This window comes from Cervus canadensis, chromosome 10 (genome assembly GCF_019320065.1).
Source record: "Cervus canadensis isolate Bull #8, Minnesota chromosome 10, ASM1932006v1, whole genome shotgun sequence".
Classification (NCBI taxonomy): Eukaryota; Metazoa; Chordata; class Mammalia; order Artiodactyla; family Cervidae; genus Cervus; species Cervus canadensis.
In genome coordinates this window covers 70,783,703-70,811,573 of record NC_057395.1, presented here as the reverse complement: position 1 = coordinate 70,811,573, position 27,871 = coordinate 70,783,703, and the positions used below count along the sequence as shown (strand labels likewise).

Below are 27,871 nucleotides of genomic sequence, written 5' to 3'. Positions count from 1 at the left end.
GTACTTTCTTTTTTTGCTCAGCAGCAGAACCATGCCTCACCAGAGGGTGGTAGGAAGAGTTGAAAAAACCCTGGATGTGTATTTCAAGCAGAGCGAACAGTTCCTGGGCAAGCTAACAGGTCTGCAGTTACTGTGGCCACCTCCTTCAGGGGACAGGGAAGAACCTCAGGATAAGCCAGAGTGGGTGAGTAGGATTGCGGGGAGTGGGTGCTGGGCAGAAGCCCCTGACAGGTTGCAGGCCAGGTCACTATGAACCGCCCCCCGGGAGCTTATGATGAACCTGTGTGTGCGTGTTGTCGCTTCGGTTGTGTTCCGACTCTGCGACCCAATGGACTGTAGCCTGCCAACCTCTTCTGTCCATAGATTCTCCAGGAAAGAATACTAGCGTGGGTTGCCATGCCCTCCTCCAGGGAATCTTCCTGACCCGGGGATTGAACCTGCGTCTCTTACATCCCCTGCACGGGCAGGCGGGTTCTTTACCACTGGCGCCACCTCCATTCCCCCCGTGATGCACCTGGAGTGGGGGAAATGGTGTGCAAATTGTCCCAAGGCACACAGGGTCTGCTATGGGTGTTCCAGTCACAGTAAAGACACCCCTACCCCCACCTCACTGCAGGGCAGGTTGCCCATCAAAGCCAGCAGCCCTGCTTGGGGCAGTCAGGGACAGCGCTTGGGTCCCGCAGGTCACCAGGGAAAGAATTTGGTAGTGGGCAGAGGGGTGATCCAAGCCCAGAAATCAGCAAAGTCACAGACGGCGTGGAAAGCAGGCATGGCCCAGCCTGGCTGGTCCAGCTGGGCCACGTGAGACTGTGGGAGGCAGGTGGGAAGAGTGAAGGCCGGTCCCAGATCTCAAACAGGTATCAGGTGCAGCAGGTCAGGGTTCAAGCCAGGCTTGACTGTGTGAGCACATGGGGGCCACCTGGGGAAGACTGCCAATACTGGGTGACAGAGCAGCCTCGACCGAGATGGTGTGTCAGACAGACTTGAACCCCGCTAACTCGTCCTCTTTAGAGGATGGGGACCCCAGGCAAGACGCCCTGCCCCCAAGTCTCCCTGCGGAACCAGAGGCGCTGAAGCAGGTCGTGGATACCAGGCTGTCCTGTGGTGAACTGAGATCGCAGCCCCCGGGGATGGCCATAAGGCCCCATCCGAGGGATCCTGCTTATATAAACATCGCTCCTCAATATAGACCTTCTGGGACCTGGGACCTGCCCCTCGTCTACCCACCCATGGACTCTTCTCAGCTTACAAGCCAAGGGCCCCAGTCTTTGTGCACTGGGCCATGACGAGGGAGGGCCAGCGTCCAGGCTGGAACTGCTGCCACAGCCTTGGGAAGTTAGGACCACTGGCCAGGCTCCACCCAGCTGATGGTTACTCCTGCTTTACCAGCCTGATCTGGGTGTGGGGCTGATCACAGGCCAGTCCAGCCACCTACGGCAAAGGCCCACCACTGTCCCACCTTCCCCCAACCCCACCCAACAGCCAAGAGACCTCGGAACCCTGAGACACTTGGGTGCAGAGAAAACTGCCTCCCAGCACCTTGGGTTCCCAGGGGCAATACGGCCCAGAGCCCCAGGCCTGGGCTGTGCAGACAAGGTGGCACTGTGAGGATGACAGTCAGGTCCCCCCATCCCTCAGGGCCCTAAGGACAGTCACCAGGGAACTGCAAGCAGGATCCAGGAGGAAGGTGGAGTCCAGAGCACAGGAAAAAGACAACTTTTATTCTTTGAAGAAAATGCACCAACAAGTTGCAAGAAGGAGCACGCTGGCTAGGTAGGTCCCCTGTACTAAGCAGGAGTCTGAGATGAGGCCAGGCCTGACCAGGGCTTGGGAGAAGCTGAGGGGCTCCCTATGGCACTCGGGGAGGGCCAGGCCAGCTCAGAGGTGGGACTTTGTTCTGTTAGCACCAGGAACTGCCCGCAGCTGCAGCCGGGCTCGGAGACAGGTCAGTAGGTGGGCCTGCCTGTCCCCACCTGAGCAGTCTGGGAGGGGCTGGTGGCAGAAGGCTCCCTGCAGGCGATCGTCTGAGTGTGATTCTCAAATTCACAGCCCAGAATCGGTCCCCCAGCCCCCTGTAAACATGAGAATGGGCTCGTGACTGCCAAGCCCCTAAGACAAGATGAGGGTCCGAGACGTGTGGCTGGGCTTCAGGCGACCCAGGAGCTGCCGGGCTTTCTCCTGCATGAAGAGCTGGTCCCTGGTGCCCCCGCAGGCCACCGTCTTCCAGGCGCTGGTCATCTGGGAGGAGGAAAGGGGGTTACCACCCAGGCAGTGGCCGGGGCTCCTAAGGAAGCCTGGAGACCCTGGTTGGGGTGGGGTGGGGACATTTCTATCACGCTCCCTCCCTCTAGAAGCCACAATCTGTGCTCACTGCACCTTCCTGGTGGACCTGGGGAGTTAGTGCCATCTCTGGGCGTCCTCAGGGATAGAGCAAGGAGGCTGGACCAGGACACAAGCCCCCACCCTCCCCAGTGCCCATCATGTGGCAACAGCCCCCAGGGAAGGGAAAAAAGCTACAGCTCTGCAGGCTGGAGAGCAGCAGAGAGGCTGCAGATGGCTGGGAAAACAGGCAGGGGATCCCTGTCTTCAAGGACAAAGTCACAGAGACATGTCTTAATTACGAGTGAGACCACATCGTGAAGGAGTGGCTTTGTGGAGGGAGATCTCTGGTACCCAGGTCCCCCGAGGGAGTGGCATCGGGACAGAGATGTGAAGCCCACATTCATCAGTCAGCAGAGCCACAGAAGAGCATCATGCAGAGGCAAAGCCGGTGCAAAGGCCCTGTGGTGTGGAGGTCACAGAGTGAGGCCCCGAGGGGCAGCACTCACAGGGGCAGGGGTGGGAAAGTGGCCCCGGGGCCTCGGGGCCGCTGGCTTCTCAGACTTGGCCTGCAGGAAGCCCTCGTTGAGCAGGCTGCTGTCCTCTCTGCTGCCCGATGGGGTGAGGCCTGAGGAGCCTGCTGCGAGGATGCTGGTCGGCTGAAAGCAAAACCAAGTCAGAGGCTCAGCGTTTTGCCACAGGCTTTCCGTGGGAGGGAGAACATAAAAGAGCAAGCACATCCCAGTGCCACCACCTCCGGGAGGTCTGGGCAGAAGATATGGGCAGGAGATGATACTTCTCTGAGCCTCAGCTTCCGCTTCATTTAAAGATGAAGGAGGAAAACAGCTACAAGTGCCTGTTTCAGGGCCTGGCACCTGATGAACACCTAGGAACGCAGGCTCCTTTTACATGAACTGGTTCCTCCCCGTCTCAGGTGGAGACAAGGGTGTTCCTGCTTCTCCGGGGACCAGAAGCACCCATGGGGGTGCTGGTCAAGGCAGCCCCAGGCCTGGGCCGCCTCCCGGACAGGCCTTTACCCTGCAGGCAAGAACCTGAGGCACAGGCAGCTGAGATCCAGAGACCAGGCCCTCTGCTCCACCTCCTCTGCATTTAACCACTTCACCTGACTTTTTTTCTTTCCACTAGTTATTTCACTCACTCAAGGGTCTGGCTGGAGAGCACCAAGTTCCTGGCCTGCCGTGGATGCCTCATTAGACGGAGCTTTCTCTGCCAGGACTGTGAGTGGCAGGCGGACCTATAGGAGCTGCCAAGCAATGATCTGTCTCGTGGGCCTTTCCACAGCCTTCACTGTCTGCTACCGGCCACCAGCAAAAAACAAGCTCACCCCACTGCCTGCTGCAAGGGATCAATTGCCCGGCATGGTTTCTGGGGCCCAGGCTCTGTGGAAGCAGTGGCCCCTCCAGAGGTTGGCCTGGGAACAGGGCCGCACCCATGCCAGGGCAGAGGTGCCCCGATCACCTGGCGGGGCCCCGAGGCACCTCACTGACCAGGGTCTTCCCTAGCAGTGTAATACAAGGGAAGGTGCAGGGGACTCAGAAAACACACGTGCCCAACAAGTTCTAGCAGCCAGCACTTGCCAACCGAACCTTCTGTGAAGGACAAGAGCAGGGCGGCCTGGATCGACACCAGTGTGGGAATGATGCCCAGTGCCACCTGCCCCCTTCCTCCCCACTGAGCCCGGCACACGAAAGCCCCGCTGACTCCACCTCCAGGGCTCTCCAGGCTAAAGGGCCCCAGAGGCGCAGGGCGACTCCATACTCTCAGCCTCTTGCAGCTGGGTGGGGAGTAGGGGGTGGCCTCACAGGACAGCTTCTCTCCCAGACCCCTTACCAACCTTGGGCAGCGTGGACATCATCAGCTTCACGTCCTCGTCCACAATGTCGAGAGCCAGGGACTTGCGGACTTTCTTGATGGGGCTTCGCCGCATCTGGGGGGAGGTGGTGGTTAGGTCACACGCCTGGATTCCCATCACCCCCAGCACCTGATGACACTGGCCCTGTCGCAGACTCTGTCCATAGAGCAGGCTGTCCTGCCAGTTGCTCACTGGTGAGCAACTCCACCTCCAAGCCACCTCCACCCAACCTCATCCCCAAAGGGACCAAGTGCAGCCCAAGTCTCTACCACACTGAACACTCCCCCACACAGGCAAGTTACAACTAGAACACCCACCTGCTGGGGAGCTACAGACACACAAGACCGCGTGGAACACAGGATGTTATGGGAATGCCCACCCCCCAAGCCCTGCGCCTCCCTATAAGCAGATCAGGGGGTGGCTCTGACCCCAGGGAGGGCCTCTGAGACTGACACCTGTCCCCGAACTCAGTCCTGTGCCCAAAATAGCTGCTACCCTGGCTCGGAACTACCTTCAGACACAGAGAGGCCAGGGAGGGCCCCAGTCATGCTCTGCCCACACACCCGGGGGCCCAGCTGGAGGGTCCCCTCCCAGCCTGGCCACCCACCTTCCCCACCCAGTACCACCCTGGCCCACTCCTGTCTTCCCTTCTCCTTAGAGAGTGCCTGGGAAGAAAGGGGCTTCAAAACAGGGGACACAGAGCCACCTGCGGTCAGGAAACCACGTGGGCTGGGGGCGGGACAGGCCTGTCCAGCGCGGCCCGGCCCTCCGCACCCAGGCGTCCGGAGCAGTGTCCCCACCCGCTCCCGACCTCACCTGAACCGGCTGGCCCCACCTCCTCACGCTGCCCCGACAGCTGGCCGGCGGCTCCGTCTGAAGGATGCCCCTTGAAATCCTCTTTGGGCCTTTTCTGTCCCCGAATGCTGCGTGTACTGAGTCACTGAGGGTGTTTGCCATTTCCGCCCACTCAACTCCAGGAGCGACCCCCTCTGGATCTTAATCATTGCTCTACCCACCCCGCCCGGCCCAGAGCCCACTTCAGGAGGGTCCAAACAACGCGGAATAAGCGAGGAACCAGTTCAAGGGGAGAGGGAAGGGTGGCAGGCAGCTGCACCGGCCGATGTCGTGGACCCCCAGGCTGCAGGAGCGGATGGCCGGGCCCCCTCCCCACCGCCCTACCAGCCGCTCACCCCGGCCTTCCTCTTCTGCTTCTCGGGCCTCACTTCGTCCTCGATGATGAGCTCGATGCCGGCCTCGGAGCGCAGCACCTCTTTCAAGTCCTCCTCCAGGTGGGGGGTCTGGGGCTGCGGGTGGGGATGGCCAGGGTGAGGCTCCGCGCCCAGGCCAGAGGACACCGGCTGAGCCTGCTCATGGGGGCGGCAGGACAGACAGGCCGCACCTCTGCTGCCCTGGGTGATGCCGGAGGCAGCCTGGAGCTGGGATGCTGGCCTCACACACGGCGTCCATGGCCGTTAACTGTCCTCAGCTCCCTGAGGGGTGGGAGCACTCCACTTCATCACAGCCACCCTCACCCAGCCCAAGGAATCAGCTGGCAACCTCCGCTGGGTACAGAGGCTCAGAGAGCGCGAGAGCTGGCCCAGGGCCACATGGCTGTGAGCTTAGAACCTGGACACGCTCAGAGCCCAGCTCCTCCACGCCTCCGCCCCACGCTAACAGAGGTCTCAGTTCCACGTCCGTTTCCTGGGCCTGGGCGCTCAGGTGGCAGAGGCCAGGGGGTGTAGGGCACTGTGAAACCGGGGAAGTCGCTCTAAAAGCCCCCGTGTACTTGAACTACCCTGCAAGGTCACTCGCCCTCTTGGATGTGTCCCGAGAGCACAGACACCTCAGCATCTGGGAGCTGAGTCCGGGCTGGGAAACGGCCGGGCTGACTGCGCCTGGCCCGGGGCTGTGCAACTCCGCCAGCTCCACGCCAGGACGGGGAGACCACGGCCCCCGACCTGGGCCCCCAATGGTGAGCCGGGAGGGGAGATCGCTGCAGGGATTCTTCTCCCACCTGCAGCTGGGTTCTCAGAAACAGCTTGCTTCAGAAAATCCCAGGGTGCCAGCCCTGTTTTGCCCTGGGGGAAAGCAGGACCATCTGATGAACTGGGAGGAGTCGGGGGAGAAGGGCCATCCTCATACTGTGGGGAAAGCAACCCAGGAGACGTCTGCACTGGCCAGCTGTCTCTAGCCAGTCAACAGGCTTAGGCTTGAAGAGCAATTCGCCACTTTCCCCAACAAGCTCGCAGCACCCAAGCAAGTCCTTCTCCATCCCAACGCCTGCCCGCTTTCTGCCTGGCACGGCCATGAGCTGAGTTATTTGGTCACTTGGATGTCGGCCTCCACCACCTCCAGCTCCACCAGGATGCCGCTGTGGTGCCAGCACCAGCCAGCACCGCCTGCGTGGTGGTTGCTCCAGAGACGTCTGGCGAGCTGGTAACTCATTGTAACAGGGGGCCCTGTTTATCAAACTAGGGAATCGTGAATTCTCAGGGCAGTCAGGAGACGCTAATGGGATCTCAGGACAGGACAAGTGACCATGAACGGCTGGAGGCCTGGCCCGGCCACACCACCTACCAGGGGCTTTAGTGGTCCGTACTTCTCGAGGGCGTTCTTGAACGGGGTCGGTGTGTGGGGAGTGTTGTCCATGGAGTACTTCTGATCTGGGGTTACAAACCTGCCGGGCACGGAGAAGGAGGCTGGGCGACGGCGCTGGAGGGCTCTGCCGTGGGCTGCCCCTGACTCCCACACCCCCAACTGACCTTTGGTCTCAGTGGCAGAAAGGCAGCCCCCAGAGGTGGTCTGTTCCCATCCCATCTGCCCACCCACACACCTCCCGATCTGCAAGGGGGGCTTCCTGGGGCAGAGAGGAAGGGCCCTCCTCAGAAACAGCAAAGAACAGGAAGAGCCTGCGGGAGGCCGGGAGACCCGAATGGGTGGAAGAATGGCTGACGGTGTTGCCGTCACTAGGATTTTCCATAAAACAAGGCGGCCTGTGGCCAGACTGCAGCACCAGCGGGAGAAGGCGCAGGCAAGGAGGGCGAGGGGCCAGGAAGACCACACCCCTCCCCCACATCTCTCCGGAGAAGCAGCAACTCCTTTTGTGGTGCCAGACGTCTAAGAGTTAAGATTTGAAGACCAAGGTTTCAACCTGACAGGAGAATCATTTCTCATGAAACCTATCTAAGTTGAATTTTAGATCTGTCGTTGAAAGACTGATTTCTGACCGAAAGGATTCATACATCTTATCTGAAATTACCTATCATTACGAGAACCAAAATTCCTGAACAGATCCCTGCATTACAGCTTGACTCCTGAAACATAAATAGCAATGCTTCTCCCCCACCCAGCAAATGTACCAAGGCCAAGACCAGTTAAGCAACTCTACCTGGAATTCAAGGGTCATGATGATACAAGGAAGAAAACATTGTGAAAGCACCTCCACAGAAGCAGGCAAGCAACCTGTAGAGGCCTGAAGGCAAAACACAGCCGTCCCTCCTGAGCACCAGAAAGACGGGGGGAATTGGGGGGCCTTGGGTCCTTCCCGCAGAGCTGTGCAAGCACAGTGGATCTGCACTCGAAACTTACAAAAGTGACGCAAACATTACATTTTTCGTGGCAAGGCAGACTCTCCACATGTCTAATCTCTGAATTTAGAAAACCATCCAATTAAAAAAATAAAAAAGAGGAATTCCCTGGTGGTCCAATGGTTAGGACTCGGCACTTTGCGGAGGGCACAGGTTCAATCCCTGGTTGGGGACTATGTTCCCGCAAGCCATGTGGCCAAAAGAACAAAACAAGAAAAAAAAACAAACAAACAGAATTAGAACAAAGGTGAAGCAACAGACTACACTGATGAAGCAGGTGTGATGACCAGGAGGAGGCTGCCTTCATGAAACGAGAGTCCCAGGTGTTTTCCCAAGGTGTCCCTCGCCCCGAGAGCCGGTCCCTGCCGGGGCGGAGGGGCAGGCCCGGCACTCACGCAGCGTGTTTCTGGTGCAGCGGCGTCTTGTCCCGGTGCAGCGGCGTGGTGACCACCACCTTCTGGCTGCACACGGGCGTGGACGTCAACGAGGGGCTCTCCAGCTCCAGTGTGTCCTGCTTATTCCAGAAGTTCAAAAACTGCCAGGAAGACAAGGAAACCAGGCGAGGCGATGAGCTCAGGGCCGGGGAGCAAAGGCCAGGACAGGCAGGCAGGTCCGTGTGGACCCTTGGCTTGGCATCGCCCAATCCTCCCTTTGCCAGCCTGACGGGAGGTCCACCTCCCACCCCTCTGTGCTGCTGGCCGTGAACTTAAGGCAAAGCAAGCTGCTGTCTGAGAGCAGCTTCTTTTCAGAAGGAAAAAACAAAAGTAGCTCTGAAATGGTCTTCCTAAGCTTCACGAGGGCAGGGCCAGACCTGGTCCAGGGTCCCACGTCCCCAGCACTAGGCACAGGGCCTGCAGACACCCAGTGAATGGCCTGTCCTGGGCAACGGGGGGCCGTCACCCGCTCCCAGTGAGCAGTCAGAGCGGGGTGCACGCACCTGGGAGGGCGAGAAGGGCAGGGTCTTGACGGGCGTGCTCTTCGGGGTGAGGCTGTTGCAGGAGTCCAGGAAGGACAGGCTGGCGCTGTTCTCCGTGACGGGGGACAGGGCGACACGCCTCTTCTTCTGCCGCTTGAGCACAGAGGGTGGCGTGCCCACGCCCGAGCCCCCCACGTCAGTGCTGGGGGAGATGGGGATTAGCTCGCCCCGGCTGCCACGGCTCAGGTCGGAGATGGTGTGGCCGTCTAGGCGGTACTCAGTCACGCTGGGCGCCGCGGCGGCGGCTGGCCGGGGTGGCGCAGGCTGCTGCTGCTGCCAGGCTTGGGGCTGCCCTGGGCTGCCCACGAGACTGCCCTCGGCCGATGGCTCCTCAGGGAGGTCAAACTTACTCAGGTCACACCACGCGTCGGGATCCTGCCCAGAGACGGGAGGCAGGGTTAGGAGTAACTGGCTTTCCCAGTGGCTAATAAACCACAGGGCTCATGTGCTATTGGAAAATAACAGAGCGTCAAGGATGATCCCACGGGGACCTCCCTGGCGGCCCCGTGGTTAAAACTTCACGCTTCCACTGCAGGGGGCATGGGTTCAATTCCTGGTCAGGGAACCAAGATCCCGCATGCCATGTGGCACAACCAACAACAACAAAAAAACCCTGATTCCATAGCCCAGGAACAATCACTCTTAACTTTTCTTTGCCTTTGCTCAAAGATTCTTTGATGTCTGTACATCTGTATTTATAAACGTTACTGAAATCCTATCATGCACATGGCTGCTCGCTGTTATTAAAAAAAAAAAAATGTGCTATGTGTTTTTAAGATATACAAAAAACACCGAGAAAAAAAACAAAGAAAACTCATATGTCCATCAAGAAGCCTAAGAAATAAAACCTTATCACTAAAGCTCCAGGTCTACCTGGCAAACCTCTGCCTGCATGCAGGAAACCAGTGCTGAAATTAAGTATTGACCATCTTTTTGCATTTCTTTATCAATTAACACTTACATGTGTCCCTAAATATTTAGTATTTTCAATGTTCCTAACTTTAGTACAAATCATTTCTATTTCACTTCTTTTTCCACTTAAAATTTCAGTAGAGCTGGAATAATGCAGGCACCTCATTCTATTACCGAAGTTTAATGTTTACCATCAGTAGACTTTAGTTGTTATAATAAAAACATTAACTTTTATAATAATTCTTACAGCTGAAAAATGTTCTATCGTTATAGAACGTTAGATAACGATAGAGCGTTATAGAGCGCTCGGCGCTCTATATGTTACTCAATCCCCTTCTGTTGGACATTTGGGTTCTTCCTCCTAACTCTTAAAGATTAAATACAGATGTTCTTTATGAACATCTTGGACATAAATCCGTTTCTTGATAGACACCTGGAAGTGAAGACCTGGGCCCAAGGCCATGAGCAGGATGAAGGGTCTTCATTTGCCAGTCATGTTCCCAGGCAGGAGGCGGCCCTGGGCTCCATTAGCCTGTCCATCATGGCACCTCACTGGGTGCTTCAGCTAAACTGTATCCACCCGCTAGCCACCCTGAGGGAGTATTACTCTCTCCCTTTCAAGCCGAGGCAGCCAAGTCAGAGAGGGTGTGATCCTGCCAAGGTGACCAAGTTTCTAAGAGTAATTCTGAGAGGAACACTTGGGTCCTTTCTGCCTTTGTCTAGTTAATTACAACCTAGCCCTAGGGCTTCTGGAGACACAAGTTTCCACTTCGGTCCCTGGAGCTCGCAGGAGCCTGGCAAGTCCATTCCCGAAGGTGGAGGGCGGCTCAGAGCAGTGCTGACTCCAGGGCCACCTCCCAGCACGAACGCCAACCTTGCGGGGGCCCCGGAATTCACAGCATCTAACAGACCTGAGCACATGTGCCAAGGACTGGCCCGTGGGACGGACAGCAGTGTTTCTGCAGCTACTGTGACCCCCCATCAGTCACTGAAGGTCATCATGGAGACAGCCCGGCTCAGCACTCACCAGCTATGTGATGCTGGATGAGCCTCCTAAGCTCTCTGAGCTTGAGCTGAGTCCACCACCCAACCCCCTTCCACAGGCTGTTTAAGGACGGAGAGCATACAGAGGCAGCAAGCAGTGCGCCTGGCACGTGGCAGGCACTCGGGTTAGAAACTATCATCACAGAAGGAGCACCAGGACGGGGTCATGACAGGTGCCCGAGAGAAGTCAGGATGGACCGAGGCAGCACCAGCAGGGCGGGACAGCGCTCATCTCAGCCTGCCCTCGGTGGCCCCGGGGCAGTTCGCTCAACAGACTGACACACCCAGCTAACTCTGAAGTCCCTTCTGGTGGAGGAGACACCAGAGTTCCTGCCACCGTGGCAAGCGGGGAAACCCAGAGCCAGAGGGTCTGAGCAGGCAGCCCCTTGAGACCGACTTCACAGTCTAACCCCTCACTGGGCAGGACCCTGGGCACGATGGTTAAGACCTTACTCACTGTGTGAACTTGGGTACACTATCTGATCTCTGAGCCTCACCCTCATCTACAAAAACACAGACAGGACACCCCTCCCAAGATACCACGTGGACTACTTGTTAGGCCCACAGCCTGACACTCAGCAGATGTTCAATCAATAGCATCATTATGCTCAGCTAATAAGAGGAAGCATAAGTGGGAAGGCTTGTGTGGGCGCTGCCCACTGAACCCCTCTGCCTGCCTAGTCACCAGCCTCTTGCCCACCACCTCCTGAAACCCACTCCACGCCTCAGGCCTGGCGGACGGAGCGGTGAAGTCACACCGGGAAGTGCAGCCCCCGCCGGAGCCCCTCCCCAAGGGGCACAGCCCACAGCCAGTGTGGCTCAGGGGCGGCTCTCCCTGAGTAACCAGGACGCACTCACCGCCGCAGCCCCAAGCCCCTGCCCTTCCCGGGGTCCTCTCCAGGAAACCCGACCGTCGGCCCTACCACGAATGCCAGTGCTCTGCGGTGCTGCTGTGGACTCCACCCCCTCCCCATCCCCCGAGGGCTCTGTCGCCCCACTTCCGCTGGGGAGCCTCCCCCACCACCCCGGGCTTCACGGGTGAGTCAGGAGCTCCCTGAAGACAGGGACGGCACCGCCAATCTCTTGGGGCTGCCAGGCCCTGGCTGGGCGCTCGGCATCGGCTCAACCACGTCAGCGAGACGATGAGCAGACGGAAAGACATCTGTCTAGGGGCACAAGTGCTCCCTGCCAGAGGTGCTCAGGGCCCACCAGGAAGTCCCGCAACCAACATTACCGACTCGATCAAGTCCAGGGCTTCCGAGAGGCCGGACTCCACAGCCGGGATGAGGAGGTTGGCAGCCTCCACCACCCACTTGTAGGGCAGGCTGGTCTCTGGCGAGGAGCCTTCCTGGTCTTCATGCTTGGGGAAGTCCTCCAGGGGCTCCGGGGTCTGCACTCTGTCCAGCTCCGTGGGGACGGGCTCCTGCTCCTGGGCGGGGGCGGCCGCGGCGACCTCCTCCTCGCTGCTCTCTTCTTCCTTCAGGGCAGGGAATGCCGGGGGCCAGCTGGTCACGACACTTCCCTGGGGACACAGGGCATGCAGTTTGGGTTTCTCATTATGAGATACAAACTGTGCCGTGTTTCAGCAAAAATGCACCATCTGAACCTTATCAGAAACCTATCAACCTTATCACTTGATAAGGAAACTCAAGTGAACCGCAATTTAAAGACGGTCTATAACATAACTAAGTAGAGACATCACTTTTCCGACAAAGGTCCATCTAGTCACAAACTATAGTTTTTCCAGTAGTCAGGTATGGATGTGAGAGTTGTACCTTAAAGAAGGCTGAGTGCTGAAGAATTGATACTTTTGAATTGTGGAGTTAAGAGAAGACTCTTGGGAGTCCTCTGGACAGCAAGACCAAACTAGTCAATCCTAAAGCAAAGCAACCCTGAATTGTCACTGGAAGGACTGACTGATAAAGAAGCCGAAGCTCCAATACTTTAGCCACCTGATGCGAAGAGATAATTCACTGATGCTGGGGAAGACTGAGGGCAAGAAGAGAAGGGGGCAGCAGAGGATGAGATGGTTGGATGGCATCACCAACTCAACAGACATGAACTTGAGCAAATTCTGGGACAGCGAAGGGCAGGGAAGCCTGGTGTGCTACCATCCATGGGGTCGTAGATTCAGACACAACTTAGCAGCTCAACAACAACAAAGCCTAACCTTACGCTTCAAAGGTATCAGTACCACGAAAGGCTAAAGCGGATCAAAGAGACAGGACAACAGAACAGAGTCTAATCCTGGACTGGATCCTAGGCAGGAAAAAAATGCAATCTGTATGGAAGATTAGTTAAAATTCCTAAAGTAGTTAAATTCCAAGTGTGTACTGAAGGTACACTGGGGAATGTCCTCATTCTTAGGAAATATAACTCAAGTATTAAGGGATGAAAGGCACAATGTATGCAACCAACTCTCACATAGCTCAGGTTAGAAAATATATATATGCCTACAAAGAAAGAAAAAGCAAATCTGACCAATGTTAAAAATGAATGAACCCAGTAAAGGGTATAGGAGAGCACTCTTGCTACTTCTTTGTATGTTTAGTATTATTTCAAAACGAAGGTTTGTAAAAGGAGTGAATACTAACTTTGTGACAGGAAAAGAAAAAAGAAATAGACGAAGATTGTTTGTGGCAAGTTCTCCTGCAGAATCTGGAAACAAGCTTTGACAGGTTAAACTGACAGCCGGAGGAGCCGTGAACACAGCACGTGTGAGACTCCCAGTGGCTAAGACTGCACTCCCAATGCAGGGGCAAAAGTTCAATCCCTGGTTGGGGAACTAAGATCTTGCAGGCTGCACACTGTGGCTAACATAGAATAAATAAAATATTAATTAAAAAAAGAGAAAACGGCCAACCTCACCAGTAAAAGAAATGTAGGTGAAGCAGTGATACTGCACAGCTGCTCATAAAACTGGCAGAGACGTTCTGTAAAATCTGAGCCAGCTGTGACCACAGTGTGGGAAAACAGGCAGCTCCACTTACTGCTTCAGCAGAACGACATTGCCCTTTGAGTGGGAATTTGGCAATGCCTTATGAAAATTTGCTTCCCTTGATGCTCAGCTGGTAGAGAATCTGCTTGTAATGCAGGAGACTTGAGTTCAATCCCTGGGTTGGGAAGATCCCCTGGAGAAGAGAAAGGCTACCCACTCCAATATTCTGGCCTGGAGAATTCCACAGACTGTATAGTCCATGGGGTTGCAAAGAGTCAGACACGACTGAGTGACTTTCACTTTTCACGTTAAGAAAATTTCAAATGTCTACACAGTTCGTCTAAGCATTCCACACACATATAAAAGGCACATGTACAAGGAATGTGAACAATGACGTTCACTGCAGCATACATGGTGACAAGATGTTCATCAATACAAGATATGACAGATGGCACGACAGATTCAAGAACGACGTAAAGGTCTGTATACACACAATGACAGGGGAAGAAATAAGGAGAGAAAGATGTTTGTAAAACTGGTGGTTTAGTCACCAAGTTATGTCCGACTCTTGTGACCCCATGGACTGGAGTCCACCAGGCTCCTCTGTTCATGGGATTTCCCAGGCAAGAATACTGGAGTGGGTTGCCATTTCCTCCTCCAGGGGTACTTCCTGACCCAGGGATCAAACCCACATTTCCTATGTCTCCAATACAGGAGATTCCTACGTTTCCAATACAGGTAGATTCTTTATCTACTGAGCCATCAGGGAAGCCCATTTGTAAGACTGACTCAATGGACATGAGTTTGAATAAGCTCTGGGAGCTGGTGATAGACAGGGAAGCCTGGTGTGCTGCAGTCCATGGGGTTGCAAAGAGTCGCTGAGCGACTGAACTGAAACTGAAGGTCTAATTTTACACAAAACACCCCCTGATGTTTTGTGTCTGGGGAGCTGGCCCAAGGGGGTGCCTAGACCAGGATCTGGACCTCACAGGTCCAGCCTCACCCATTCCTCTCCACTGTTATTTTAATGATTCTATTGTGCTGGTAATTTATTTAACTAAGGTTAACATCCGACTTTTTGTTGTTAGAAACAGAACTTTAACGACTGTCCTGGTAGCTAAATCACTGCTCATTTGCTCACTTCTTTCTTAAGTTCCTTGAGGTAGGCAGACACATGCTTTAAAAACTTGAATGCATTTTGCTAGACTGCCTGCCAGAAAATGCTCGCCTTTTCTGTGTGTATGGGATTACCTCACTGGTCAATGTTTGCAATTACAAATTTTTTCCGTGCTTCAAAAATAACACAATGGTCATTGTAGGGTCAGAAACAAGTCTGTAAGGCTCAAGACTGAGCCTGTAAATCCCAACTTCCAGAGAGAACAGATATACTGTTTAATGCATATGCCAACATTTACTACCAAGGCAGGAGAAGGGGGCAACAGAGGATGAGATGGTTGGATGGTATCACTGATTCAATGGATATGAGCTTGAGTAAACTCTGGGAGTTGGTGATGGACAGGGAGGCCTGGTGTGCTGTCGTCCATGGGGTCGCAAAGAGTTGGACATGACTTAGCGACTGAACTGAACTAAAATTCAGTTTTTTAAAAAAGTGTGCCCTAGGGTGTAGGATGTGAAAGTCAAAGTCGCTCAGTCGTGTCCAACTCTTTGCAACACCACGGATTATACAGTCCATGGAATTCTCCACGCCAGAATACTGGAGTGGGTAGCCTTTCTCCAGGGGATCTTCCCAACCCAGGGATCCAACCCAGGTCTCCCCCATTGCAGGCGGATTCTTTACCAGCTGAGCCACAAGGGATGTGAGATGTTAACAATGATAAATGTGACACCATATGATTTCATTTATATGACTTTTTAGAAAATTACAGAGATTAAAAAAATTGTTGAAGGGTCCCAGGGACTAAGGATGGGAGATTCTGGGCTGAAAGGGGCACAAGAGCCTGGGGGGCGATGGGAACATTCTGCATCTTGACTGCGGTGGTGGTGACATGACTGTTTCGGTCCTGACCTCCACAGCAAACGATGAATTTTACTGTGATTGCACCTTGACACATCTGATTTTAAAGTACACACATGCTTTTACTATGAAAAAGCTGGAGAGAGCAACAGGTGGGAAGGAAGCCGTTGATGACGCTGAAGACCTCCCCGCCTGACCCTCCCTGACGCTGGCTTCTGCATCCTGCATCTCTGGGCAGGTGAGTGCCAAGCGTGGACACAGGTTTCACAGGGAAAGGCCCTCGTGAGACATGTGGCCACACAGACCTTCCTGCAGGATTAAAGAACAGCTGTGGGAACGGGTGAAAAGGGAGAAGCAGGTGTTGATGGGATGGCATCGGCTACACGTGAAAACAAGCCAACCCATCCAAGCACCCCAAGCGCTGTGGCCAAGTCCTCCCGAACTCCGCTCCCCGCTGCTCACCTGGCCTTCCGAGGAGGGGGCACTCTGGCGGCCGTCCTTGTCCTCCAGCTCCAGCAGCAAGTACATGGGGGGCTTGCTGTCTCTGGACTCACTCAGGAAGCCTCCTGTGTCCACCTTCCTCTTGATAGTAGAGTTCCAGTGATTCTTCACAGCATTGTCTGTCCTGCAGGGGCCAACCAGGACCTTTGACCCCAGCCCTGTGGCCCGCGCCCCACCGGGTACACCATTAGCCTCCCTGAACTGAGCTCTGGCTTCTGTCAAGGAGGGGTCAACCTGAGGACCTCTAAGGGCTCTCCGCTCTAAGATGAAGTCTGACAGGCCCGCAGCCTGGCATGATTTACGGAGTATTCCCACACACCTCTGCGAAGTAAGCAAACATCTTATTCAGTTGACAGGGTAAGAATCCTAACATTGAAGTGTTCTGGCAACTCTCAGTCCCTTCCCGGCTCACTGGGCATCTGTAGAAACTGGAAGCAAGCTGCTGGCTGCCGGCCCTGTCCAGAGGTTCAGGGACCTCAAACATGAGCCCTGATCACCTCCCATAGATAGAAAATGGCCAGAGAGGGCAGAGCAAGAGGACAAAGGGTCCCCTTCTGACTACTCTGAGCTGTGGCTTTTTAATCTGGAGAATCAGATCACTTCCTCCTCCATCACTTGTTACAGATTAGAGGAAACACGTATAGTCGTATAAATCAGAGTAGTGACCCGTAGAAGCAGAGAGCAGCATGGTGGCACAGGAGAGCAGGGAAGTGCGGATGGAGATAGGCCGATGGGTGCGCAGGAGAACAGGACAGGGCAGCAGAGAAGCAGGCGTGGTGGGCAGGATAAGGCATGGAGACGCACGGAACCGTGGAAGCACACGTCGGCACCGGCGCAAGCATCCTCAAAGCACACGGGTCACAGCAGTGCAGAAGCGCGGACACACAGACAGTGCCTTCTTTGGGGCCCTGAGCTGAGTGCTTTTCCACCAGAATAACAGCTCGACTGAACCACCAGTCTCAGAGGAGGGTCTGGGAACTACGGGGGGGTGGCCAGGGACTGACCACGGTCGGGAAGGACAGACAAACCTTCCCCACCAACAACCAAAGATGAGCGTGAGCCGGCTACACAGTGGGCGTCCAGGCTCCGTGTCTGTGGGGGCGAGGGGAGCAGAGTAGCGCGAAGGCTGACGGGTGAGCGAGGGTGACTGCGGATCAAGGTGAGGCTCATGGCGTCAGGTCAGGCTGGCCACACGGGGAAGAGTCTCCATTCCAAGGGTTAGAGGAAGCACCAAAAGGATTAACACACTTGGGTCAGAGTTTGGAAACAGATGCTTTCAGACTCCAGGGAAAACAGGCCATCTGGTACCTCCTTTCCCTCCATGCCATCTACCATGGCACCACAATGCCATGGTAAAGAAAGATTAAAAATAAAGCGAAGTAAAAATCCACATGGACAGGGCTAGTGATTAGGATGCAGCACTCCTAAGGCAGGGGGCATGGGTTTAATCCCTGGTCAGGGAACTACGATGATCTTGCATGCTATAGAACGTGGTCAACACACACAGAAAAAAATGTATACAGACAAGGAGAGCAGGGTAGAAGGCAGTGGGCCGTAGGAGATTTTTATAGGTTTCCAGAAGATGGAAAGCAATTATGGGAAGCAACTCAGGAGACTGGAGTTGACCCTAGACGAAGATCTGGCAAGATTGTAGCCCAAGTCTCAAGTTGTTCCAGTTCTCCCTACAGAACCCCAAGAGGCCCAGTGCTTGGAGAGGCCAGGCCCAGTGAGGACTAGAGTGAAAACAGACAGTGGTTTGGATATCCAGATCCTGGCCCTGATCTCACAGGCAGGGGGAAAGAGACTTATTCTCTTTAAAAAAAAAAAGAAAAAGACCAGGCAACCCAGGCCACGTGGCTTCTCAGGTATCACTAGTGGTAAAGAACTTGCCTGCCAATGCAGGAAATCCAAGAGACATGGGTTTGATCCCTGGGTTGGGAAGATCCCCTGGAGGAGGGCATGGCAACCCACTCCAGTATTCTTGCCTGGAGAATCCCATGGACAGAGAAACCTGGCGGGCTACAGTCCATGGGGTCGCAAAAGAGTCAGGACACGACTTACGCGACCAAGCACGCACGCAACCATGGCCAGGGCACGAAGCCGAAAGCACGACCAGATGAGAACCTGCACAGTAAACAGGAGCCCCCCAGGCCGCCCTGCCCCACCGTCTCCCAGCAGCCAGGTCCCTGCACCGCCCAAGGCAGGAATCTGAAGGACTCCTCTTCTGGGGAAAGTGAACGACCCCAGAGAAATCGGACTGGGCCTCCCCACAAAGGCCAGGGGATGCCCTGACTGGCCCTGGCCCCGGCAGGCGGCTCACCTCCCCGGCAGCATCTTGGCGATCTCGGCCCAGCGGTTGCCCAGCACCTTGTGGGCCTCACAGATGATGCGGTCCTCCTCCTCCGTCCAGCAGGACTTCTTCACCTCGGGGTTGAGGTGGTTGTGCCAGCGCTCGCGGCACTGCTTGCCCAGGCGGCCTTTCAGGTGCTTGGCGATCAGCGTCCACTGCTTCGTGCCGTACTTCTTGACCAGCTCGATGACCTTAGGGGAAAGTTGCCGTGAGGCCAGCGGGACCCCCACCCCCCAGCACCCACCACGGGGATGTCATCCTCAGTCCCCTGACCCCCTCCCCGGGGCGGGTGAAGGCCACGGTGTGGCAGGCCCAGGCGTCACCTTCTGGTCCTCCTCTTTGGTCCATGGCCCTTTGACGAGGTCTGGATTCAAGACCCTCAGCCACCGGTACTGGCACTGCTGGTCCGTGCGGTTCTGGGAAGAGGACAGGCATCCCTGAGAACTCCTGGCCTGTGGCCCCGCCTCGTTCCCAGAACCACCACACGCTACACACCCACAGACTAGGACACCACGCTTCCCTTTGCTACAAGCGGGCCTGGATGGAAGCAGACAAACTCAGAACCCTGTGTGGGACCACTGCCCATGACCGCCCTGTGCCAGCCTGCGGGATACATTAGGGATTCTCGCTTGCTTCCAAGAGGGGCCATTTCCCTGAAGGTTTCAGAACCCGTAGAGGACAGGGCGTGAGGCCAAAGGGTCTGGTGACCTGGTCCCCGAGCTGCCCATGAGCCAGGAAAGAGAACAGCAGCTCCTGCCACATCCCCTCCCTGTCGGCCGCCTGCAGAACTGGGGGTGGGGGACCCTAGGGGGACCCACATCACCAGGAGGCTCTAGATGCTGGACATGGTGGCTCCAGTCAGCTCTGCGGGGGCCTCACCATGAAGCCTGCTCAAGCATCGTTTCCTCTCACGTTCAGTTTCATGGTTCAGAGACCGAGCAGCAACTCGTCAGTGACTTGCAGGAAGAAATGCAAATATGCCACTGATATGACGCATGAGCATGGAGCCTAAGGCCCCCAGGCACCCAGAGGCTGCCACGTGAGGATGCTTAAGTCAGGGCACCCCTGATTCCAGTTTGGGTAGAAATGGCCTCAGGAGGCTGGAAGGTTGTTTTGTTGGGAGAGCTGTGGGGGTGGGGGTGGGGGGCTTGGTAAGGAACTCCCCTTTCTTCTCCCTGACACCAAGTCTCTCCCAGGCCCCCTATCTGGGGGAGCGGGCAGCAGAGGGGCTGCACTCACAGGAAAGTGGCTGGCCAGGAACTTCCAGTCTTGCTGTCCAAACTGCTTCACCAGGGCCCTCAGCTGCTCATCCTGCCAAAGTCAGGAAGACAGAGGGCTCAGCTCACACATGGGCAGAAAGTGGCTGCTCTGGACCGAGACCCATGCTCCCCCCAATAAAGGTAACAGCCTCATTCATCCATTCACGTCATGAAGCGATCGTCTAACTTCGCACCAGGCACGCCAGCATCAGAGCTGCTCAACTTTTGGGACTTAAAGTCTAGAGAGAAGCAGATGCTAATCAAAGGCTCCTGCAAACAAAAGGAGGGCCACCCTGTGCTGTGGGGATGGAGAGCTGGATGGTGAGACCTATGGGGGAACCAAGGGACAGGCTCCAAGGAACTCTAGTGAGGCTAGGCTGCAGGAAGCAGGCAAGAGGGAGGCAAGAGGATTTGGGGGGGTGGGGAGGGGGGCAGCTGGGACCAGACCACACACAGGGTTGATTCAGGCCTCTGCGTTATGCAAAGCCACTGATGCACTGAAGCATCACCACTGACAGGTGGTCACAGTCCAACGTGCTTGTTGTGACCTTCATGTTGGCAACTGCAGGAGAAAGGGCTGCAGGAGGTCAGAATGGAGGAGAGGAGGCCATTACAGTCATCCAGGCCAGAGGCGAGTGACCCAGCCCTGGAGATGCGGGAACGTGGGCACTTGGAAGGGAAAACAGTACCTGTTAGAACGTTCTCCTGAACATAAACTATTGATTCACGCAACAACATTAAAATCACAGTATCATTAGGATGACAGAAAGAAGTCAGACATAACAAGAGTACACATTGCTTAATTCTGTGCAGAGGAACTTCTAGAAAAGGTAAACTAAGCTATAGGGACAAAAAGATAGTGGTGTCTGTGATCAGGGTTGGTTGGTGGGAGGGAGAAATGAACAACAGGGAGCAAGAGATGCCTGGGGTGATGGAAACACCCTACAAGACGGTGTTGCTCCATGTTTCACGGCAGCACATCCACCGAAACTCATTGGATTGTACTTCAACAATTGTAGCTGATTGTGTGTAAAATATTCCTCCAGCAAACTGACCATTTTTACCCCTGCAACTTATAGGTTCTCAGCTCCCTGATCAGGGATTGACCCGAGGCCCTCACAGTGAAAGCTTGGAGTCCTAACCGCTGGACGGCCAGGGAATCCCCTGAACTGTTTTTTTTTAATCTTTATATATATAAAGAAAATGTAGTATTATCCACACAGTGGAATATTATTCAGCCTCAAAACAAGGAAATTCTGTTACAAGCTACAACATGGATGAACCTTGAGGACATTATGCTAAGCAAAATAAGCCAGACACAAAGGACACAGACAGTCCAAGCCCACTCCTATGAAGAATCTCAAGTAGTCAAAAATAAAAACCAAGGACTTCTCTGGTGGTCCAGTGGCTAAGACTTTGTGCTCCCGATGCACGGGGTCCAGGTTCAATCCCTGATCAGGAAACTAGATTCCAAATGCTGCAACTAATGATCCTGCATGTGGCACCTAAAAAATGACCCGATGTGCTACAACGAAGACCAGTGCAGCCAAATAAAAAAAGAAATAAAAAACAGAAAGTAAAACAAGGTGGTTGCCAAGGGCTAGGGGAAGGGGATGGGGAAAATTAGTGTTTAATGATTCAGCTTTTTTTTGCAAGATGACAGTTCCAAAGATCTGCTGCACAGTGAGAATATACTTCATGTACTGAACATACACTTAAAAACAGTTACAATGGTTTAACATTAGGTGTTTTTTCACTCTCTCTCTCCTGGGCAGGGGGAGAAAAGGCCACCACAGACATCCAGACCCTCAGCTGCAGCTTGGCCACAGCCCAGCACCAGCTGGATAAAGTCCCCATAAATCCTGTTGCAGGGCCAGCCCACATCCACATAGTCGGCTCCGGACACCATGCTGCCCATCCCACCTGGTCAGGCTAACCCCTGCCTTCTGCCCATGTCCCCTGTGTCCATCTCCAGCACCACCATCTTCCCTGACAACTGGGGTGGACAACTTCCCCCCTCTCCAATTCCTCCCAGACCCCATGGGCCCCTCCACCTGTCAACTCCTACCTGCACTGCCCTGGCCCCTCCACAGCCATCCTCTGTCTGAACAACGCAGCGCCCTTCCCTGCTCATTCAGCCTCAGGCCGCCCCCAGATCTCTTATCCACTCCACATCCAGTAGACCCGCTCCCTGAAGCCAGGCTACGGTTTTATCATTCATCTGCTTTAAAAATCGTCACTGGCTCCTCCCTGCCAGCTGAGCAAGCCTCAGTCTCTGAGCCCAACCTTCAAGGCCTTCCTGTTTGGACCCTGTTCCATCTTTCCATCTAAATCAACCTTTTCAAAAACTCTTCAAGGACTCTTCCTTCCAGCCACACCAGGGCCCCTCTACTTGCCTTTTCCCACCTACAACCCCTTTCCTGTTCTGACTTATCCACCATTTTGCATACCTCCCTGATGGCTGAATTTCCAAATCCTCACCCATGAAGCGTTCCTTAACCTCTCAGACAACAGTAAACTCAACTTCTAAAGACATTTAAGACAATGATAGGCACCTCTTATGTCTAGGAGGCTTAGTGTAAGACAGGAGACACCACGGTGGGCAGAAAGGACGTCGGTCCTGCCAGCACTGTGATGGCCACAGCATGTCCACGGGCCTTGAATGCAGTCTTATTTCTCCATCCCAGGCAGAGAGAGATGCTCTGGGGTAAGGACCCCATCTTGTCTGGTCTCCTAAGACCACAAGAGTGGAATACAGTCCCTGGTCTACAGTGGGATGAACAGAAAAGGCTGGCCTAGCACTCCTGTCAAGAAACATCTTTTATGATTTAAGAGTGTTTCACAACTCAAACAGTAAGTTAAGAAGGGGTGGGGGGGGGAGAGACTCACAACTAAACACATCCAGGAAAACAGACGTAGAATAAAAAGATAAGGCCAATAGGAGTTTAACATGGTACAATCAAGTTACAAAAAGACTCGACAGTCTATAAAACTAAACATATACCTACCCCATGAGCATCCCAAAGTATCCCGCCTAGAGAAATGAAAACAATCCTCAAAAATACTTAGGCAAGAATTTTCATAGTAGCTCTAGCCACTATAGGCAAATTCTGTAAACAGCCAAACTGCCCATCAACAAGTGAAACATACCATGGTCTAACCATACAATGGAATACTATTCAGCAAGAAAAAATGAACAAAGTACTGAATCATGCAACATTACGCTGAACAAAAGAAGCCAGAAAGATGGTACTTATGTAAGTAATACACACTTATTAAAAGCGATGGAACTGTCCACTTTAAAAAGGTGCATTTGACTATATATAGTCATATAGTGTGTGTATATATATATATAGTCATATAGTATATATATATATATATAGTCATATAGTGTGTATATATATATATAGTCATATAGTGTGTATATATATATATAGTCATATAGTGTGTGTGTATATATATATATATAGTCATATAGTGTGTGTGTATATATATATAGTCATATAGTGTGTGTGTATATATATATATATAGTCATATAGTGTGTGTGTATATATATGTATATATACACACACACTCCATAAACATGATTAAAGAATAAAAAGAAAATCAATTCAGAGCTCGGTATTACAGACTCAATACAATTATTATTTTTCTAAATGATAATAAAGTAGGGGCTGGCAGATTTGACTCAACCTCCCAGCAGTTACAGGACAGGCAGCACGATTAAAGTTCAGGATACAGAACACGCCAGCTTCCCAGAGAGCGCAATTGCTGGTCCTCAGAGACACATCCCTCTCAGAGTCCTCAATACTGACAGGGTCCAAGAATGCTCTGAGAAGCATCAGAGAGAAACAGAGGGCCCACTGGCTTCCTTCCACAGCGCCCCCCCCCGCTTCATCATACTGGTCGGGGCATCAGGCAGACACACCTCAGGTTCGGTTCTCAGTCTGCCCTCCCCTCCTCCACTGTCCCTCAGTGTCACTCACCTCCTCCTGGGTCCATTTGACCTTGCACTTGCTGTCTCTCTGCTCTGGCACATCTGAATCTGTGTCCTGGTAGTGCAGCTCATCCAGCTCCTCACTGCAGGGGAAAAATGTCAAAGGTCAAGGATATGCGTCTCCAAGGTCTGCCACCTGATGGATGGACACTGTGGACAGAGGCCAGTGACCTCAAGGGAAAGGTTTCAGGGAGGCGGGCTTCTACTGTAGGTACAAATGTAGGTACTTCCACCCTCCCCCTTTCTAAAAGGTTTTTGATGAAATGGGGTTATGTGGATTTCCCTGGTGATCCAGTGGCTAAGATTCTGAGCTCCTAATGCAGGGGGCCCAGGTTCGATCCCTTGTCAGGGAACTAAAATCCCACATGTGGCAACTAAGACCAACCACAGCCAAAGAAATAAATACAAATAAATATTAAAAGAAGAAATAGAATTATGGTCTATTTTTTTATTCTTGTCTTTTCACCAACACCCTTATGACTTCAAAAGCTACAAGAAAAAAGATTTCACCAAGAATATTAGGATATGCAACACCAGACACCCATTTCATATTTCCTTTTCAGTAACTAAACTTTAACTTGCATGGATATTTTAAGGATTAAAGCCAAAGATGTATGTAATCATTATACACCAGGATTTTAAGAAATATTGGTTATCTGAGAAAACCATTTAAAATACATTATCTCAGGGACTTCCCTGGTCGTCCAGTGGCTAAGGCTCAATGTTCCCAATGAAGCGAGTCTAGTTTGAACCCTGGTCAGGGAACTAGATCTCACATACTGCAAGTCAGAGTTCCTAGAGATTCCGCGTGCCACAACTAAGACCCAGCACAGCCAAAGAAATATATATTAAAAAATAAAATATATTACCTCAGTAACTATGTCCATTTTTGCATACCCCTTCTCAATCCCTGCCTACACACAGGTCTAATTTATGGAGCAAAAAATCAGAATACAAGCAACTTTGAATTCTGGATGCTTTTATTTTCTTAACAAGTAATTTTCCAAGTCACTCCAAAATCTTCCTATTTACGTGGTTAGAAAAACGAAGATCACGCTATCCACCCCCAGGGATGTCTGGGACTCACTGGAGCACCCTTCCAACTCAAGTGGATCTCTGTCAGGGACATTCTTCAGTCATGAATTTTCAAGTAGGAAAAGTCTATGAGTCTCCAAGCAGAGGTCAGGTGTCGAAAGAAGAGGACTTCCTTCTGCAGCCACGCTCCTTTCCCCTTCTCAGCATCTCCCCAGTCACTCCCACACTCCCCACAGCACCTCAGAAATCCTGTCATATAACATAGGCTCTTAGGTTGCAGCTGCCTATCTCCTTGACAACCAGGACAGAGGTCACCTCCACCTCCCTATCTGCCTTCGGAGGATGGCACCAAAATGCCTAAGAAATGTTTGCTCTGGAAATGGCCAGATATAAGAATGAATGACTAAACATGCAAAGCTGCCGCCTCTTAGTCGATCAGAGATGCTAACATAAGTCAACTTTTAGAATTAGGTAAGGAAGGGACAGACGCCATCGAAACCCAGCAACACAAGTCATGGGAGCTGGAATTCAACCTTGTCTCGTCATTCCCAACCCAATTCATGGAGTCCTCCACCATCACAAAATAGGAGGAAAAAATTCTACAAGATACTAATAACAGAAGGAAGCTGGCTTTAACATCAACTGCCCCCGGCCTCTGTTTTAACAGAAACTATCTTTGGTTCTCTGACACCCAGCTTCTAACAGACGCTCAGCAAATGTTCCTTCAAGGACAAAGTAATTTCTGTGTGAACTCTCTGGAGCTCCAATACTCTATTTAATGGGGACAGCAGTTCAGATGGTTGGGAGGATTCTGTGAGGTTTAATATATTTATATTACCATCACAGTAATGACTGTCTACTTCACGTGCATCCTCACTATTCCCATTTAATAGATGTGAAAACTGAGCTCCCAGGTGGCACTAGAGGTAAAGAACCCGCCTGTCAATGCAGGAGACATACAAGACACAAGTTCAATCCCTGGGTCAGGCAGATCCCCTGGAGGAGGGCGTGGCAACCCATTCCAGTATTCTCGCCTGGAAAATCTCATGGACAGAGGAGTCTGACAGGCTACAGCCCATAAGGTTGCAAAGAGTCAGACATGACTGAAGCGACTTAGCACGCACACACGAAGCTCGCAGGGGTTAACCTGCACCTGCAGGTCCTCTTCTCATAATCCCAGCGGGAAAAGCAGAGGCTAAGTCAGTAGTGGCAACCACGTGGAGGTCCCACACACCCTTTCTATGCCCTTCCATGTGCTGGGCTCTGCTCCAGCTGGGGTGAGTCAGAAGCTGAGCAGGAAGTAGGGCATTGGTGCAGAAGAGAGTTACAGCAAGGGACCAAGAATCAAACTTAATGCTGTGGGGTTCCAGAGTGCAGAACCTATCCCTCACCTGGGAGCTGGGATTCCTCCACTGAGCCCCAGGGCATAGATGGTAGAGGACCTGGGGGTTGTCAGGGGCCTTGGGTTTGTTGCCTGGAGTGAACACTTCCTGAACCAGAAATTCAGGGCCTGACAAGTGCCTGCCCAGAAAATAACTCCTGGGAATTGGAGCTGCCCTGAGAAACCATGGCCTGAGGAAGACACACCCTGTGCCTGATTTGCCCAGGGATCAGATGTTTCCTTGCCGAGAAGAATTCTAGGGAAAGCGGCAACCATCGCCGCTCAGATCTATCTGCTGAGCCTGTGAAGGCAGACACCACCTGAAGCGGATTTCAGGCTATCTGGGATGCATGAATCCTGGCAGGGAACAGGTCAGAACCCCTTGTGACTCTGTACTGTGACTCCCAGACGGGTTGAAAAGCCTAGAACTCAGACACTGAAGGAACAGGTGTAAGACAGGGACGTGGAGCCCATAGACCTGATTCCTGGCTTGTCTCTGCCACTCAAACTCTGGGTGGGATAAGTAAAATGGAGACTGCAGTTCTCGCCTCCGCCCCAGGGGTTGCTGGCACAGATCAGTCTCTCTTCCCCTCGCTTTCAACCCCAGCTGCCCCAACCCCCGCATGTCGAACAGGAAGAAGGTCTCCGGAGCGAGACCGACCTAAGGCCCCGAGGCCAGGTGGTGGGGGACCAAAAAGTCCCTCCCGGCCCCAGCAACCCTCCTAGGTCAGGGGAGAGAGCCGGGAGTGTTCCGTGCTTCCCCGAATGCTAAGAAATGCCCACCGGCAAAACCAGACCCCCCCCCAAAGGCTCGAAAGACAAGCGTCCTCCAGGCTTTGGCCTCCCACCCGCCGCGACTTCGAAAATCATTTTTCTTCTCCAGGGGTCGCCTCCCTCCCCGGTAAAGGCCCTTCCAGCTGACACCACCGTCCCACCCCCACCCCGCAATTAGGCGGGAGACAAAATGACATCATATAGGCTTGGCCCGGGTCCCAGGAGACCCGCCCGCCCCAGCTCCGAGGCCCAGCAGGCCCGGGGGTGCCGAGTGAGGGGCCCCCGGGAGCCTCCCGGCTTCGCGCGCACCCCCGGCGTCTCCCTGCGTCGGGCGACGCAGGACACCTGAGTTTTCTGCCGACCCCAACCGCGCCCGGCCCGGCCCGGCTCGGAAGGGCCCCGGCGAGGGTGGCGGTGGGGGTAGGGGTCAGGGCTGAGGAGGATGGCGCCTGGGGAGGGGGGAAGGGCCCTCCGCCGCCTGGCTCCGCTCACCCGCGCGTCCGCCGCGACATCCCCCCGGCCCGGGCCGCGCCGCGCTCGCCCGCCCGCCGGCCGAGCCCGGAGCGGGAGCCGGGCCGGGGTCAGGGTGCGAGCTGCTCCGGCCGCTCCGGGCCCCGGGGCCGTGTGGCGAGGCGTCAGCGTGACCGCAGGTCCGGCCGCTGCTCACAGGGACTGCGGCCGCCGCCGGCGCTCGCAGAAACACTTTTCTATCTCCCGCCAAGCGCGTCGGCGCCGCCCGGGCCAGCGCGCGGGCGGGCTGGTGCGCGGGGGCGGGGCCAGCGAGCGACGCGGGGCGGGGCCAGCGGGAGGGCCGTGCCCGGGGCGGGGCCTGAGGGCACCGCACTGAAGCTCCTAGGGCTAAGAGCTCATAGGCGCGGCTTTGACCCCGCAACCCGGTGACTGAGGCGTGGCCCGGCCAAGAGCCGTAGGGCAGGCCTGGAGGAAGGAA

At 54.1% G+C, this 27,871-nt stretch overlaps 1 protein-coding gene across 2 annotated transcripts; it reads right to left on the bottom strand.

Annotated features, from left to right (window-relative positions):
- Positions 1 to 1,700: 1,700 nt before the first annotated feature.
- On the bottom strand, positions 1,701 to 27,676 carry MYBL2 (MYB proto-oncogene like 2). 2 transcript variants are annotated; one of them, XM_043479537.1, is made up of 14 exons: positions 27,415 to 27,676; positions 23,722 to 23,815; positions 19,715 to 19,786; positions 18,799 to 18,891; positions 18,446 to 18,666; positions 16,087 to 16,249; positions 11,946 to 12,233; positions 8,717 to 9,130; positions 8,175 to 8,314; positions 6,770 to 6,869; positions 5,383 to 5,496; positions 4,175 to 4,267; positions 2,829 to 2,978; positions 1,701 to 2,238 (listed from the first exon to the last, which is right to left on the bottom strand). In XM_043479537.1, the coding sequence occupies exons 1-14, from the start codon at positions 27,432 to 27,434 to the stop codon at positions 2,110 to 2,112; spliced, it is 2,091 nt and encodes a 696-aa protein (XP_043335472.1). In that variant the 5' UTR covers positions 27,435 to 27,676; the 3' UTR covers positions 1,701 to 2,109. The 2 variants fall into 2 exon arrangements, with proteins under 2 accessions (XP_043335472.1, XP_043335473.1); XM_043479538.1 differs by having other exon boundaries at positions 11,946 to 12,188; positions 27,415 to 27,665.
- Positions 27,677 to 27,871: the final 195 nt, after the last annotated feature.